This window comes from Athene noctua, chromosome 1, assembly GCF_965140245.1.
Source record: "Athene noctua chromosome 1, bAthNoc1.hap1.1, whole genome shotgun sequence".
NCBI lineage: Eukaryota > Metazoa > Chordata > Aves > Strigiformes > Strigidae > Athene > Athene noctua.
In genome coordinates this window covers 241,925,253-241,938,152 of record NC_134037.1, presented here as the reverse complement: position 1 = coordinate 241,938,152, position 12,900 = coordinate 241,925,253, and the positions used below count along the sequence as shown (strand labels likewise).

At 41.2% G+C, this 12,900-nt stretch overlaps 1 protein-coding gene across 1 annotated transcript in view; it reads left to right on the top strand.

Annotated features, from left to right (window-relative positions):
• MTUS2 (microtubule associated scaffold protein 2) overlaps nucleotides 1-12,900 on the top strand; it is a 320,319-nt gene that overhangs the window by 130,095 nt on the left and 177,324 nt on the right. Inside the window, exon 6 of the mRNA XM_074901374.1 lies at nucleotides 7,323-7,529. Within this exon, the coding sequence (XP_074757475.1) occupies nucleotides 7,323-7,529 (207 nt within the window). The remainder of the gene's footprint in view (nucleotides 1-7,322; nucleotides 7,530-12,900) is intronic.

The window sequence follows — 12,900 nt, the reverse complement described above, 5'->3', positions numbered from 1 at the left end:
TGATGATCTAGACGAGGGGATCGAGTGCACCCTCAGTCAGTTTGCAGATGACACCCAGTTGGGTGGGAGTGTTGATCTGCTCAAGGGTAGGGAGGCTCTGCAGAGAGACCTGGACAGGCTGGAGCTATGGGCTGAGGCCAACTGGGGGAGTTTCAATAAGGCCAAATGCCGGGGACTGCCCTTAGGCCACAACAACCCGCAGCAGCGCTACAGGCTTGGGGAGGAGTGGCTGGAGAGCTGCCAGTCAGAGAGAGACCTGGGGGTGTTGATTGACAGCCGGCTGAACAGGAGCCAGCAGTGTGCCCAGGTGGCCAAGAAGGCCAATGGCATCCTGGCTTGTGTCAGCACTAGCGTGGCCAGCAGGGACAGGGAAGGGATCTGACCCCTGTCCTCGGCACTGGTGAGGCCGCCCCTCGATTCCTGTGTTCAGTTTTGGGCCCCTCACTACAAAAAGGACATTGAATGACTCGAGCGTGTCCAGAGAAGGGCAACGGAGCTGGTGCAGGGTCTGGAGCACAGGTCGTACGAGGAGCGGCTGAGGGAACTGGGGGTGTTTAGTCTGGAGAAGAGGAGGCTGAGGGGAGACCTCATCACCCTCTACAGCTCCCTGAAAGGAGGGTGCAGAGAGCTGGGGATGAGTCTCTTTAACCAAGTAATAAGTGATAGGACAAGAGGGAATGGCCTTCAATTGCACCAGGGAAGGTTTAGACTAGATGTCAGGAAGCATTTCTTTCCAGAAGGGGTTGTCAGGCGTTGGAATGGGCTGCCCAGGGAGGTGGTGGAGTCCCCATCCCTGGAGGTGTTTAAGAGTCGGGTTGACATAGCTCTGAGGGATATGGTGTAGTTGGGAACTGTCAGTGTTAGGTTAATGGTTGGACTGGATGATCTTCAAGGTCTTTTCGAACCTAAATGATTCTGTGAATCTGTGTAATATGTTTTCCACTTCTTGGAGCAAGCGTGTTAGGATTTGCATTCATTAGCTGATTATTTTGATGAGATTAATGTCTGATTTTGAAAAGTATAACAGAGGTCTCATAATTAGAACTTCACTTAATTCTACTTATTAACTTCACAGAATTCTACATTTTTCAGTAGTATTTATGGTATATTTTCTCAAAGAGTTAATTAAATGTTGTTTCCTTATCACCTGTGCATTAAATTTGCCAGTCCTGAGGGTCTAGCAGTTCCTCTCATTTCTACAGTTTATATATACATCAGGACAGCAAAGTTTCTCGTTACTCAGACACACACAGGTGTTGGGATTCTAGAGGGCTTTCTGCGAGAGAATGGCCATGTGAGCAATCCTGCATGAGAACAAGGCTGATAAGAGCCTCAGCCGAGCAAGAATGCGATAAGGATGTGACCCTGAATGAGGGGGGAGAAACTCGACGAGACAAACAACCCCCGGAAGGGGTTGGGACAGAAGAGGAAGTTACACAAGGCAGGAAGCCTGGCAAGGCTGATGTGGCACTTTTTATCCAATCATAAGAACGTTTAAAGCGCGGGCTAAGTTAACTGTCACATCTTGAGGACTTGTACTGCATGTTACTCACGTGTGCAGGAGAACATTATAAAAGGGCTTTCTTAGTTGTAATAAATGGGCATTGCTTGATCACATTGGTCGTGTGCGTGCTCAGCTCTCCCGCACACAGGTATATGCATTTATTTGTGTCTTTGCATGTGTATAATGCATTTCATCTTCAATGCTACAATATATCTACAGCTTTCTCCTGGTAGAAAAGCTTTGCTTTCATATTTATGCTCAGGAATACCTAATACTCAAACGAGGAAATGAGATTTGATGATAGAAAAGGGGTTTTGAGGTTACATCCTGAATTGTTGCATTACTGCTGCTCCAGCTGTATGATTATTTTATAGGTTTGCAGTCTCAGGCACTTGGATTTGAGCTGGCAAACTTCTTAACTGTTTAAGGAAAGAGGTGACAAGAGGAGAATTCAGAGAGGAAAATATTCTCTGTCCACTAATCTGCAGTGCTTTCAGTTGGCACTCTGCTTTCTTTGGGAGAGCAATCCTATTGTACTTCATGAAGAAAAATTATGTGCTTCAAAGGGAGACACACTTCTTTATCAGAGTTTTGCTTAAGGACATTTTCACCATACTTTAGACTTAGCTGTATGCCACCTCTCTGCTCCCTACAATTATTGTGTCTTCAAAGAACCAAAATGCATCTTAGGAGGGTTGTTTATATGGCTATTGTACCAAATCGTCAGTAATAAGAATGGTATCAGTAACAATCTGGGTGCAAGTAACAATCTGGGGACAAGTGTTCCGTACCCTACCTCCTCCCTGGCCAAAGGCAAGCATCGTTGCTGGCTGGGCACATGCAGCACTTCTGAGCAGCTGATGAGCAGCAGCTGGGCAGATGAGACGTGGCTCTGGTGCACAGAGAAGTGTTCTTGTTGCTCTGTGGCTTTCAGTGGAAAATGAAGTGAGTGTGGCTCAGGCACTGATGGTTCCTGTACTGGAAGTTTCTGTGGGATGCTGCTGCTTTGCACATCAGCTACAATTCGAACATAGACATTTGCCGTTTGTATGAAGCATGAGCTGGCAAATTCTTGGGGTAGTGAGAATGTACTAACCAGCCTTGGGAAGGCACAGAGCAGCTTTTGGGGCTTTTAACTCTGAATCATGAGGAAATTAACATCTCCTACTGCATGACAGTGGACTGATGATCAGAAAGTATATTGATGTTCAGTCGTGACAACTGTTTTGCCTTTGGAACTGAACTGTCCCAGACTGGACATCATTTGGATAAGAGACCATCAGGGGAGCTGGGTACAACGTACTCACTGCTGTTTAGGTGTACACTATTAAAACCTCTGTTTTAAAGCCTCTTGTCAGTTCTTTTTCAGAGAGAAGTCATTATGTGTAAAACAGGGAAACTGAAAAGGTAGTGGCAACAGAATAGGTTTCTTACTTGCAAAGTGTATTTTTAATCTGCAAAGATACCAATGATTGGGATAACTCTGAGGTGGGTTAACTCTGCTTGTATTATCTCTGACTGTTTCAGTGACCTTGGAGGTAACTTCTTTGCCCCAGATTTCCCAGTATGAAATAATTATGTTCACAGCATCTTTCTGACAGAAAATGACACCTAATAATTAAAGTTTCAATGGAAATACTTTAAAAAAAACCCCCAAACAAAACAGAAACAAAAAAACAAAAACAAAACCTACAACCAAATACCTCACCACACAAAAACAAAGTCTTGCCAAGGATCCCTGAATCACAAGCAGAGTTGAAGTTTTGAATCACTACTTTTTTTCATAAGAACTTATCTGTGTAACTCCTTTCTTCATCTTTTCATTCATTTCAGCTAAAACTTATTTCAGCTTTCACAGAGAAGTGACATGCAATTTGCTTATACATGTGCATGGAGATGCGATTCACGTGCAGCAGGGATGCATAAGTCTGGCTCAGACTTTTCTTAAGGCTTTCCAGGCACATCTGGTTTGTGTCAATCAGTCGCTATCTCAAAATGCTTTCACGTTTCTAGATGGGAACAGCTTGAAGTGTCATAGAAAATCACTTGTGTGCCATACAGACAACAATACTTAATTCTATAATTAGCTTCAGGCAGTGAGACAGCTGGAAAGATTTTTTTGCCAATTTTTAAAGCTTATTTTGGCAGTTTTTTATTAAAATGAAAGCTGCTCTTAAAATAACTTTTGTTTTGAACTCCCAGACCTTGTTTGCAGGAGTGCTTCTATACTTAAAAGAAACAGAAATAAAGAAAAAACATCCATAGTAAAACTTGACGTTTGAACATAATGATGTACAGTAGGCTGATGTGTCATGTATTTTAATGAGAAAGAAAACCCAAAATGACTTAGCTTTAAGGGTTTGAATGCATCCCTAATGAGGATAATGTCCTGCCCCCAGGTCCTTGTGATACGGAAGAGCTGGATTACAAAGAAGAGAAATGAAAAATAATTTAAGGATGATGATGAGTTCAAGATACAAAATATAGTTCAGGGGGAATTTGAATTGAAGTTATATACTGAAACACACACAGAAATGTGAGAAAAAACACTGACTCCTCTGCCCAGGTCTGGGAGAAAGATTTTGAAGAAAAGGTGGAGATGGCTGGGCAATCTGTCACCAAAAACCTCCTGTTTTTAAGGAAATTCTTCTTCAGTGACACCCATGGTGCTTGGTGTGCCATGGACTGCACGCGCTTGGTCACACAGTGGTACAGAGAGCGGACAGCCTGGGGACTCAGTGCGGGCTTCCCTGCAGTTAATCTGGGGATATGGGAGTGCCAGCTGTACCTCACCATCCTAGGGCAAGTGCATTTCAAGTGCATTTTAAATAATCCCATTTCTAACGGTTTCCACCAGAGAAATTTCCCTAGTGGAATTTCCCCTATTCTGCTGCAGGAAATCTATGATATTTATAGCTTTTTGCTATAAAATGAAAGATTTCTCCCTCCACCTGAATTTTCAGACATTCTTAGGAAAAAGGAGTCTCAACTCTCAGCTTACGTAGTGCAGGCCTGTTGGTGCATTTTTCAGAAATCTGTAAAACCCACAAGAGACAGTCCCATACCTTCTCCTGACTGCCACTGATCTGGGCAGGTTCCTTGCTCCTGCAGCTGCTTGCCACAGGTACTCATCTCTGCTTCAAATCTGGAGGCTAATTGGGCTTAGTCCTGTCACTGATGCAACACAGGGAATATTTTGCAGACTGTGGCTGAGTTGTTTGCCTTTTATCACACACAGTTGCCCTTGTGTAATTAGTCCTTTAGGTAGGTGGCAAAGCTGATGTTTGGCCATGCTCAGCCAGTAGCAAGTGTATGAGTGTGCAGGCAGCTGGGTAAGCTGGACAATCCACAATACTGCTGAAGTGTCTGTGTCAGCATTGGTGGGGCATGAGGCATCTGGCTGTGGAAGGGAAAGAGCACAGGATCATCCTTCCATGGTAAAAGTGCAGCCTTACACTGTCATAAGCCGATTCGAGTCCCGCCGTTCAGCAGCTGTTAACGCAGGAAGATGTCAGTCCTCTCAAACAGAGAGAGCCTGTCTGAAAGATGATTAACATGTCATTTCTAGCATTTGGGATTCTTAAAAGCCTTTCACTGGATACTTTTTCTTGTTCCCACATGAAAATCAGTTAACATGATTCACAGTAATTGCAAGCTGTGCTGGTGGCACTGAGGAAAACATTGAGGTAATGTTCTGTAGTGCCTTGCTGTGGGGTCATTTAGATGTGGCATGAATGTCCCCAGCAGTGAGGAGGGAAGAAGTCTGGCTTGTTGGTGCTTTGCAGATAAACGTAAACCAGCTGTAATAGACCCCTGTCAAAGCAATGCTGCACCAGCCTGGCGGTAAACTGATGGCAAACATCACTTGTTATCTGTTCTCTGTGCTGATGTGCCTGCACTGCTTTTCACCTGCACCTGGAGCCCAAAGCTACTTCTGAGTCCATCTCCACACCATCCAAATGAAGCCAGACTGAGGATCAAAGTCCACAGTTGTCCCTGTTGGTGCCAGAAGAGTGAGCAGGGATTTTAGCAGTCTTTTATTATACACCGTAGATAGTTATTTTCATTTGGGTTACTTTCCACAGCATGTCCTCCTCTGGACTGGTAAAGGTACTGCAGTCAGACATCCATCTCCTCATGTCTTAATAAAGGCCTCAACTTGTGAAAAGTGGGTACAAAACATGTATTTTAATTTAAGAGTCTGTAAATTACTGTGTTCAGCAAAGAGCATTTTTGGATGTCTTTCATAGGAATGTGTCTTATAGGATAACAAAACTCTTTTCAGCTTGGTGTTACACATATTTCTATTTCAAAAGAAAAGGCTTAGTTTTGTTAAACAAAGCTTATTGTTATTATTTTGATGAGGTACACAACTATCTTTCAAAATCCCCATAACATTTTTCTGCTCAAAGGATTTAGTCTTGTTTTCTGCAAAGTCTTCTCAAAGTGTAATGCTTCATTAAAATTAATAAGGCTGCGACCTACATAGTTTACAAAAGAATTAAATAGTGTAATAATATGAAGACCATATTCCTACTGTGCAGTTAATTTTATTTTTCCTTTATATTATGAATGTTCAGTTCTTGCTTTGAAGTATGTGTCAGGCTAATGCACAAATAACGTTCACTGAATAAGAATGGAAAAATGGTGCCTTTGTGGCCTTTTCTAGCAGAATATGTTGATAGTTTTAATGCTGCCTTGTCTCCTAACCCACTGGTCCTAATGACTGATTAAACAATCTAACATCAGCTTTTGGACAATTTTGTGATTTTTTTTTTTTAAATATATATTTTTGCTGCTCAAGATTCCACAAAGAACAAGAATCTGTTATTGTCAAACCTACAAAGAAAAGCTCTCTCCAGATTTTATGTACAGTTGAGGTCCAGATTCACTTGGTATCCAGACTTTCCAATAAAAAGCAAACTCTAATCTTTGGTCCTTGAAGACAATCCTGCCATGTTCATGGACCTTTGGTCCATGAAGACAATTTGGAGCATTTATGGACCTATGTTCTGGATTTGCCTAGAAAAGTTCACCTAAGCAAGGGCAGCAGAATACAGGTTAGGACACAAGTTAGAGACAGATGACCAGTTACTGGTTACCACAGGGGACATGTTAGCTGAACTACTGTTGTTGTCAAACTTCATCTTTTATAAGCCCGCTATTGGCAGTTGTCTGAGACTTGGTTGATGTCATTCACATTGGTTTATAGTGAGAAGTCTCTCAGTGGAATGGCTTGCCGATATGTTAAAAAAGTACAACTTTACAGGTCATGTCCTTGTTCTCAGGCTTGTTGCAAGAAAAGGGCATTTTCTTTTAGCAAAATTTGAAAGAAAGACTTCAAAGAAGTGTTTTCTTTGATGGAATACAAAGAAGTCCTGTGTCCTTGAAGAGGCTTGTTGGTGTTCTACAATAGTTTCCAAAATTGGCAGCTATGCATAGCATGTTTGTCTCTGTGTAAGTTTTTTTTTAATTGGCACATAACAAATGTAAAATTAGAAAGTGATACAGCATAAAAGAAGATAACATTATAAAAAATCTTAGCAGACTTGAACTACATTACTTTACTGGAAGTTTTGAGTTATGCCTCATGGGTCCTTGCTGCATTTCACGCTTTAAAAAATATTGCAACCTGTAATTGTTCTACAGAACTTCGTTTTAGTGGAGCAAAGAATAAGACATCACTGTAGTTTGATCAGCTGTTAAAACTTATATTCAGTCTTTATACTGACTTCATGTAGCAGATGGGAGAGGTAATGCTTAGTATATCCCAGTTTAGTTTATTTAATAAAAATTTCTTTCTTTTTCCTTCTTTCAGTTGATCTTAAGAAAGGCTCATGTCCAAGTGCTGCAAAATCAAATCTCCCCAAGCCCTGCCAGTCTGGTCTTCGTCCACCAGGTTATTCACGGTTACCAGCAGCTAAACTGGCCACATTTGGTTTTGTCAGGAGCTCAAGTGTATCCTCCGTCTCCAGCAACCAGTCAAACGACAGTGCTCAGAGTGATCAAAGCAGGACAACCAACCGTAAGTCCAAAAAGTGTCCTAATTTCTGGAGTGATATTAAATACATGTATTCCAGGAATGTCCAGACTGGAGTTTGTGTCTAAGTTAGGATTAATGTAATCTGTGCAGCACTCATTAATCTCTTCTGTGCCATTGGGTTGTAGGTTTGGAATCTTGATTTCCCAGTGCTATTTTTAAAAATATTATTGATAATAGATAAATAAGTCCTGAGTGTACATTGCAAATAAGAAGGGGCTGGTTTCCCTGCTGCAGAGAAAATCACATTAAAAGTGATCCTGAGGCATTTTTGTATTTTGTTTTTACTTAGAATATCCCTTCTTACAGGCTGAAGTAAGTAAATAATCACAGTAAACTGTGTTTGGTAAGTATATTGCAGCTTTGAGTTTAGGATCAAAGATCATCTAAATGAGCAACATAGTCTTTCTCACCTGCTTTTCTTCTGCCTCTTAATATGCATTGTAATAAAATTAGTTTAGAAAATTAATCAAATAATGTCAGTGATATGAAAGGGATCGGAACTGATATCATAGTTTTTGTCTCATCTATCAGACTTGGAAGGATCCCATGGCTGAAATGACATTTCAAATCCTATTTTCTGTAAAGACTGTTAATTTTATTAAGTACAAAATAATGCCCACTGGATTGTGCAGTCCTTGGGAAGTGTGCATGAGCCCTGGGTTTGAAGTGGAAAGGGGTTGCAGGATTTTCATGTCCGTTCTTCTTTGAAGACTGGACTGAGCTTGAACTGTGTCAACATCAAAGCAAGTGGTATCAGCCTGGGAGGGATGCAGACAGGGCAGACCAGGTGATATGAAGCACCAGAGGAGACGAGATGCTGCAGGTTCCTAAATCTTTCAGTGTTTGTATTAACTTGAAGTGAATTAAAATAAGTAAAATGAAAATACTTAAAACCCCTAAGGATTCTTCTTTCCCCATTTATATGGAGTGATTCAAATGCTAAAGACTAATGTGTCCAGGGACTTCTAACTCTTCCAGTGCCCCCAAACATAGGCTTGTATCTTGTTTTACTGTTGGACTGACTGCTCATTTCTGTTTATTTCCTAATAAACTTTACCTTGAGGGTAGTCAACCTCTTTTGCTTCGTGCTTTTACCCTACATTTATGCCTTTGGAAACCTTTTCCTTTGTCTCCGATGTAATCTTTTAGTCTTTGGTTATATAAAACCTTTGTTAGGGACAGAATTGTCTTATTTCTGATTAGACCTAAGCTACACCTCTGCAAGAAATGTTGTTGTCTAGCAATTTCAGGTGTGAAACTGAAAAAAATAACATCTGTAGGTACAGCACTATCCTTGAACACATACATGCATACATGTTCATACAATTGAGACTTCTCTAAAAGGAAAAGACTCCAAACAGTGGAATTTGAGTCAATTGATTTCCATTCAAAAAACTGTGGAAAAAGCATTAGTAATCTCAGACCCAGAAAGTTACATCTGACCATTCACCTTAAAAGAAGTTGATGTTATTTATATATTCTGGTGCATTTTTATATTATATTGTACATTAAGCCCACAAAAACTGAAATCATATTCCAATCACCAGAAGGATGTGGAAGTCCTTGGCGCATACGTTTTTTTCCAGCTCACTTTGTTGAAGATGGTAGCCCTCTTTAATGCTGGAATTAGGATGTTGTGTACAATTTATGCATGTTGCAAGAACGTTTCTGATGGATATGAAAATTACCCGGGGGAAGTGTTCTGCTTGTACAAATTCGGGTAGAGATGAACTCAGCCTGTCACCTGATGAAAAATAGGACCTATCATTTCTGCTCTTGCTGATGTTAGAGAGTACATCTAAGCAGTTGTCTAGTTTCCCTGCACCTCCACAGGAGAGCAAGAGAATGAGCACCTCCCACGGGTTGTCTTTCTGATGTGGTTCCTGTGACATGCACAGCTGTCCAGTCCAGAAGTCTTTTATTTGTCTTTAAATCCAAATGTGTAATTCTTCCTCCTGGATCTGTGTGAGAGAAGGAGAAGGTGTGTTACCAAGCAGGTGAGGGCACACCCTGTGTTTAGGGTGTCAGCCCTTGGGTAAGTCATCACACAAGAAGACACCTAACGTCACCTGCTTTCTTTGAATTAAAGGCAACACAACTCCCATTCATCACTCCCTATAGGGCAGATAGGTAGGAAGAAAAAATGGTTTCTGTACTGTTGAATTGCTAACTTTTGTAGAAATGTTATCAGTGTGAAACTGTATCGCCTTTTTCTATTTATAGTCTATGTGCCAGCAAGAGTTAGATTAGTTGCCCAACACCCAGGGAGCACAAATTAGTTAGTTCTCGTTCTACAGCATCTTATTTAACACACTTCCAACATGCACAGAAAGTAAGCCTGTGTGGATGTACGGGAGAAGTATTAGCTCAGGAATGACATATTATTTCTTACCTTCACTGTCTGCTGGAAGAATGGTTTTATTTAAATTAAATAAATAGCTGATTCTGTAGTTACTACCTGAAATCATGTCTTTGACTAAATCAGGCTTTCTATAGGGCAGGGTAAAGTTTTACTGTTAATTTCCTAGTTCAGTAGGGTATAAAATGCAAAATAATCTAGCTTTAGAAATCTTCAAACATGTATGATGATACAATTTCCTATTCAAGCAGTATCTCTGCGTGTCAGGGAGACAGAAGTAATTGAAAACATCTTGCAAGTGTGCATAAGTTATAAATAGAGAGGCTGCTACTGTTGTAAATGAAGGGGCTCACCTCAAGATCTTGTATCTGCTGCAAAAATATCATGTTGTATAGCTGCTAAAAAGCAGATGACTATGGCTGGCTGAGAGGAAAACACAGGTTTATTTTAGGGGCAGAGTGTTTTAGGGGAAACGATAATTCTTGAAGGGGTCCTAGTGAGATTCTATTCTTGCTTTTCTCTCCCCTGCCAGATATCTTGAGGTGCTAGCTCTTCCCAAACCAAATGTAACAAATGGTTACCTTTCTTTTCAGAAATCCCAGCTAGTGTCTCATTTTGGCATACTAATGCTGATTAAATGTTGTCTGGAGAGTAAAATCCCACCCGTTTAGAGAAAGGAGACGTGATGTTTGTGTTGCAGAGAAGTTTGTTAATGTGCTGTGACATGGCAGCTTTGTTCTTCACCAGATTTCTCCCCTTCCTGTGACCTCTCTGAAAGCAGTAATCCTGGATGTGCACAGAGCCTGTGCTGTGCACCTCGGCTGACTTTCTGGCAACAGCTCACATACTCTAATTGACTCAGTTAAATGGATTTGCAGTGGTGGGACTGTGCTCTTTTCCTGTGGTAGGGACAGAGCAGGCTGTGCAGCGCTTGTCCGCTTGTCTCTGCTCTTTCCCCAAGTCCCATACCTTGAGTGTGGGTATAAACCAGGCTGCTCTTTGCCAATAACATGCCAACTGAGACAGCTGTGCCATCAGCTGCTAATCAGGATCAGTCGTAACAGGGCTCTGCTCCTATGGGGTCCTGCCCAATTGTGTGCTGAGGCTGGAGGGACCGCTCTGGCATCCAAACCACTCAGCATCTCACCAGCTTCTGTGGCAGGGAACTGACCTGCAAACCAGGGTCACTAGTCCATTTTGCCCATTTAAAATCCACTTTTTGGTGCTTGCGTGTAACTTGCAGTTTGCACACAGGGGAATCAGGATCTGTGAAGCTCATTCAAAATGACGGTGGCATGTGAAGCAGCTTTTCACCTTGATGAAGGCGGTGGGATTCAATGACAGAAACCAAAGACCAGTCCATTTTGAAGCTGGGTCCTAGGATGGATCAGGGGGCTGTCCCACAATGTTCACAATAAAATGGTTGACATGGTTCAGGGTGAGCTCTTTGTTCAATACAGCATACAAGGGCAGTTGTGTTTCAATAAAACAACTCAGAGAAGCAGCGATAGTGAGAGCTCACTGTACCAATGGAGGGGGGTCCATCCTTTGTTGCTAGTAACATTCCACTCAGTGTGACTGTGCAACTCTCCCTGCCCCTTTCACACCTCCCATGGCTTCTCACATCAGAGCAACTCTATACCACAGTGCAGCAAGGCCCACATGAGGTCTTCTGCTGGGGCAAAGCCACATGGCCTGGAATCTGTGGGACAGTTGGGAAATGCCAGGCTGAGGCTCAGCTCCAGGTCCTGCTATCAGCCCTCCCCAGATTTGTTCCATGCCACAGATAGGTTTTTCCAGTAATATTTTTGTTCAAGATTACCTGAAAAGTTCAAATTTACCCTCAGCTCTGGTCTACTGCTTTTTAGGTTTAAAAATGTGAAATATTCTTAACAATTATTCTTTATTCAGACAGTCTTTTTTTTGTGTGTCGTTGTTGAGTTGGTTTACAGTGTAAATTAGCTAGAATTGAAAAATGCAGATATTTCAGTATAAGATGAGCATGAGTATTCTCTTCTAAATATGAGAAAAAGTGAATCACTAGAAAAGTCATGTAAAGGTTGAAACTAGTATGATTTGGAGTGTCTGCCCCAATAAAATTTGCCTAAGACATTCACGTCATACATCAAAGTTCCACAGCTGTGGGATGTTGTTCCCAATATTATGCTGTGATTCCACAGTGCAGTAACATGATACCCAGGCTGTAGTTTCTGTTTTACTAGTTTAAGGGCCTTAGAATTCTCTCACTTGTTGTATCTGAATTTCTAGTGATCAGTTGAATATCCTGCTCATGTAATTAGCTTTGTGTACTTCATCAGAATAGACTCTAACATGCTGTAAGTACCACATGGGAGACAGTTCATTAAGCACCATGAAAACAGTTTGATGTGTGGAGGACTGGAAGAAGGATGTTTATAATGAGTTGAGGTATAATAATTGCTATGAGTTTAGGAAATGGAAGAATATAGGTATAATATCAGGAAATACTTCATAGTCATAAAGCCTACTAGTCTGTTAAATAATCTTCCAAATCAAGTGACGAAATCCCTGTTTCTTAAAATTCTTAAAATAGAATAATAGCATGGTGTTAGAGGCAATTCTTCTCTGGCAAGGTGCTAGACTAAAAGACATAATGCTATTCAATATCTACCCACAGCTCTGAGCAATTTCTTTTCAGACTGAGCAAGAAAATGGTGATGAATATTTCAAAACTTGTTTTAGTATCTCATGACAGCTATTGTCTTGTTTAGAATTATAGAAATATGAAACAGCATGTTTTATGTAAAATTCCACAATCCCTTCTTTGACATAGATTTCACACTGATTCTTGACCTTGCATTGCCTGGCCTTGCTAAATGTTGAATTTCCATTCTAATAAGCAAAGATGTCAAAGTGTCAGATTCAGGTGGGTGGAGAAATGGGGAAATTAAGTGAGCACAGAAGCCTTGAATAGATGGCTAATTGCCTTCAAAAAAAGGTAGAACATTCAAGACT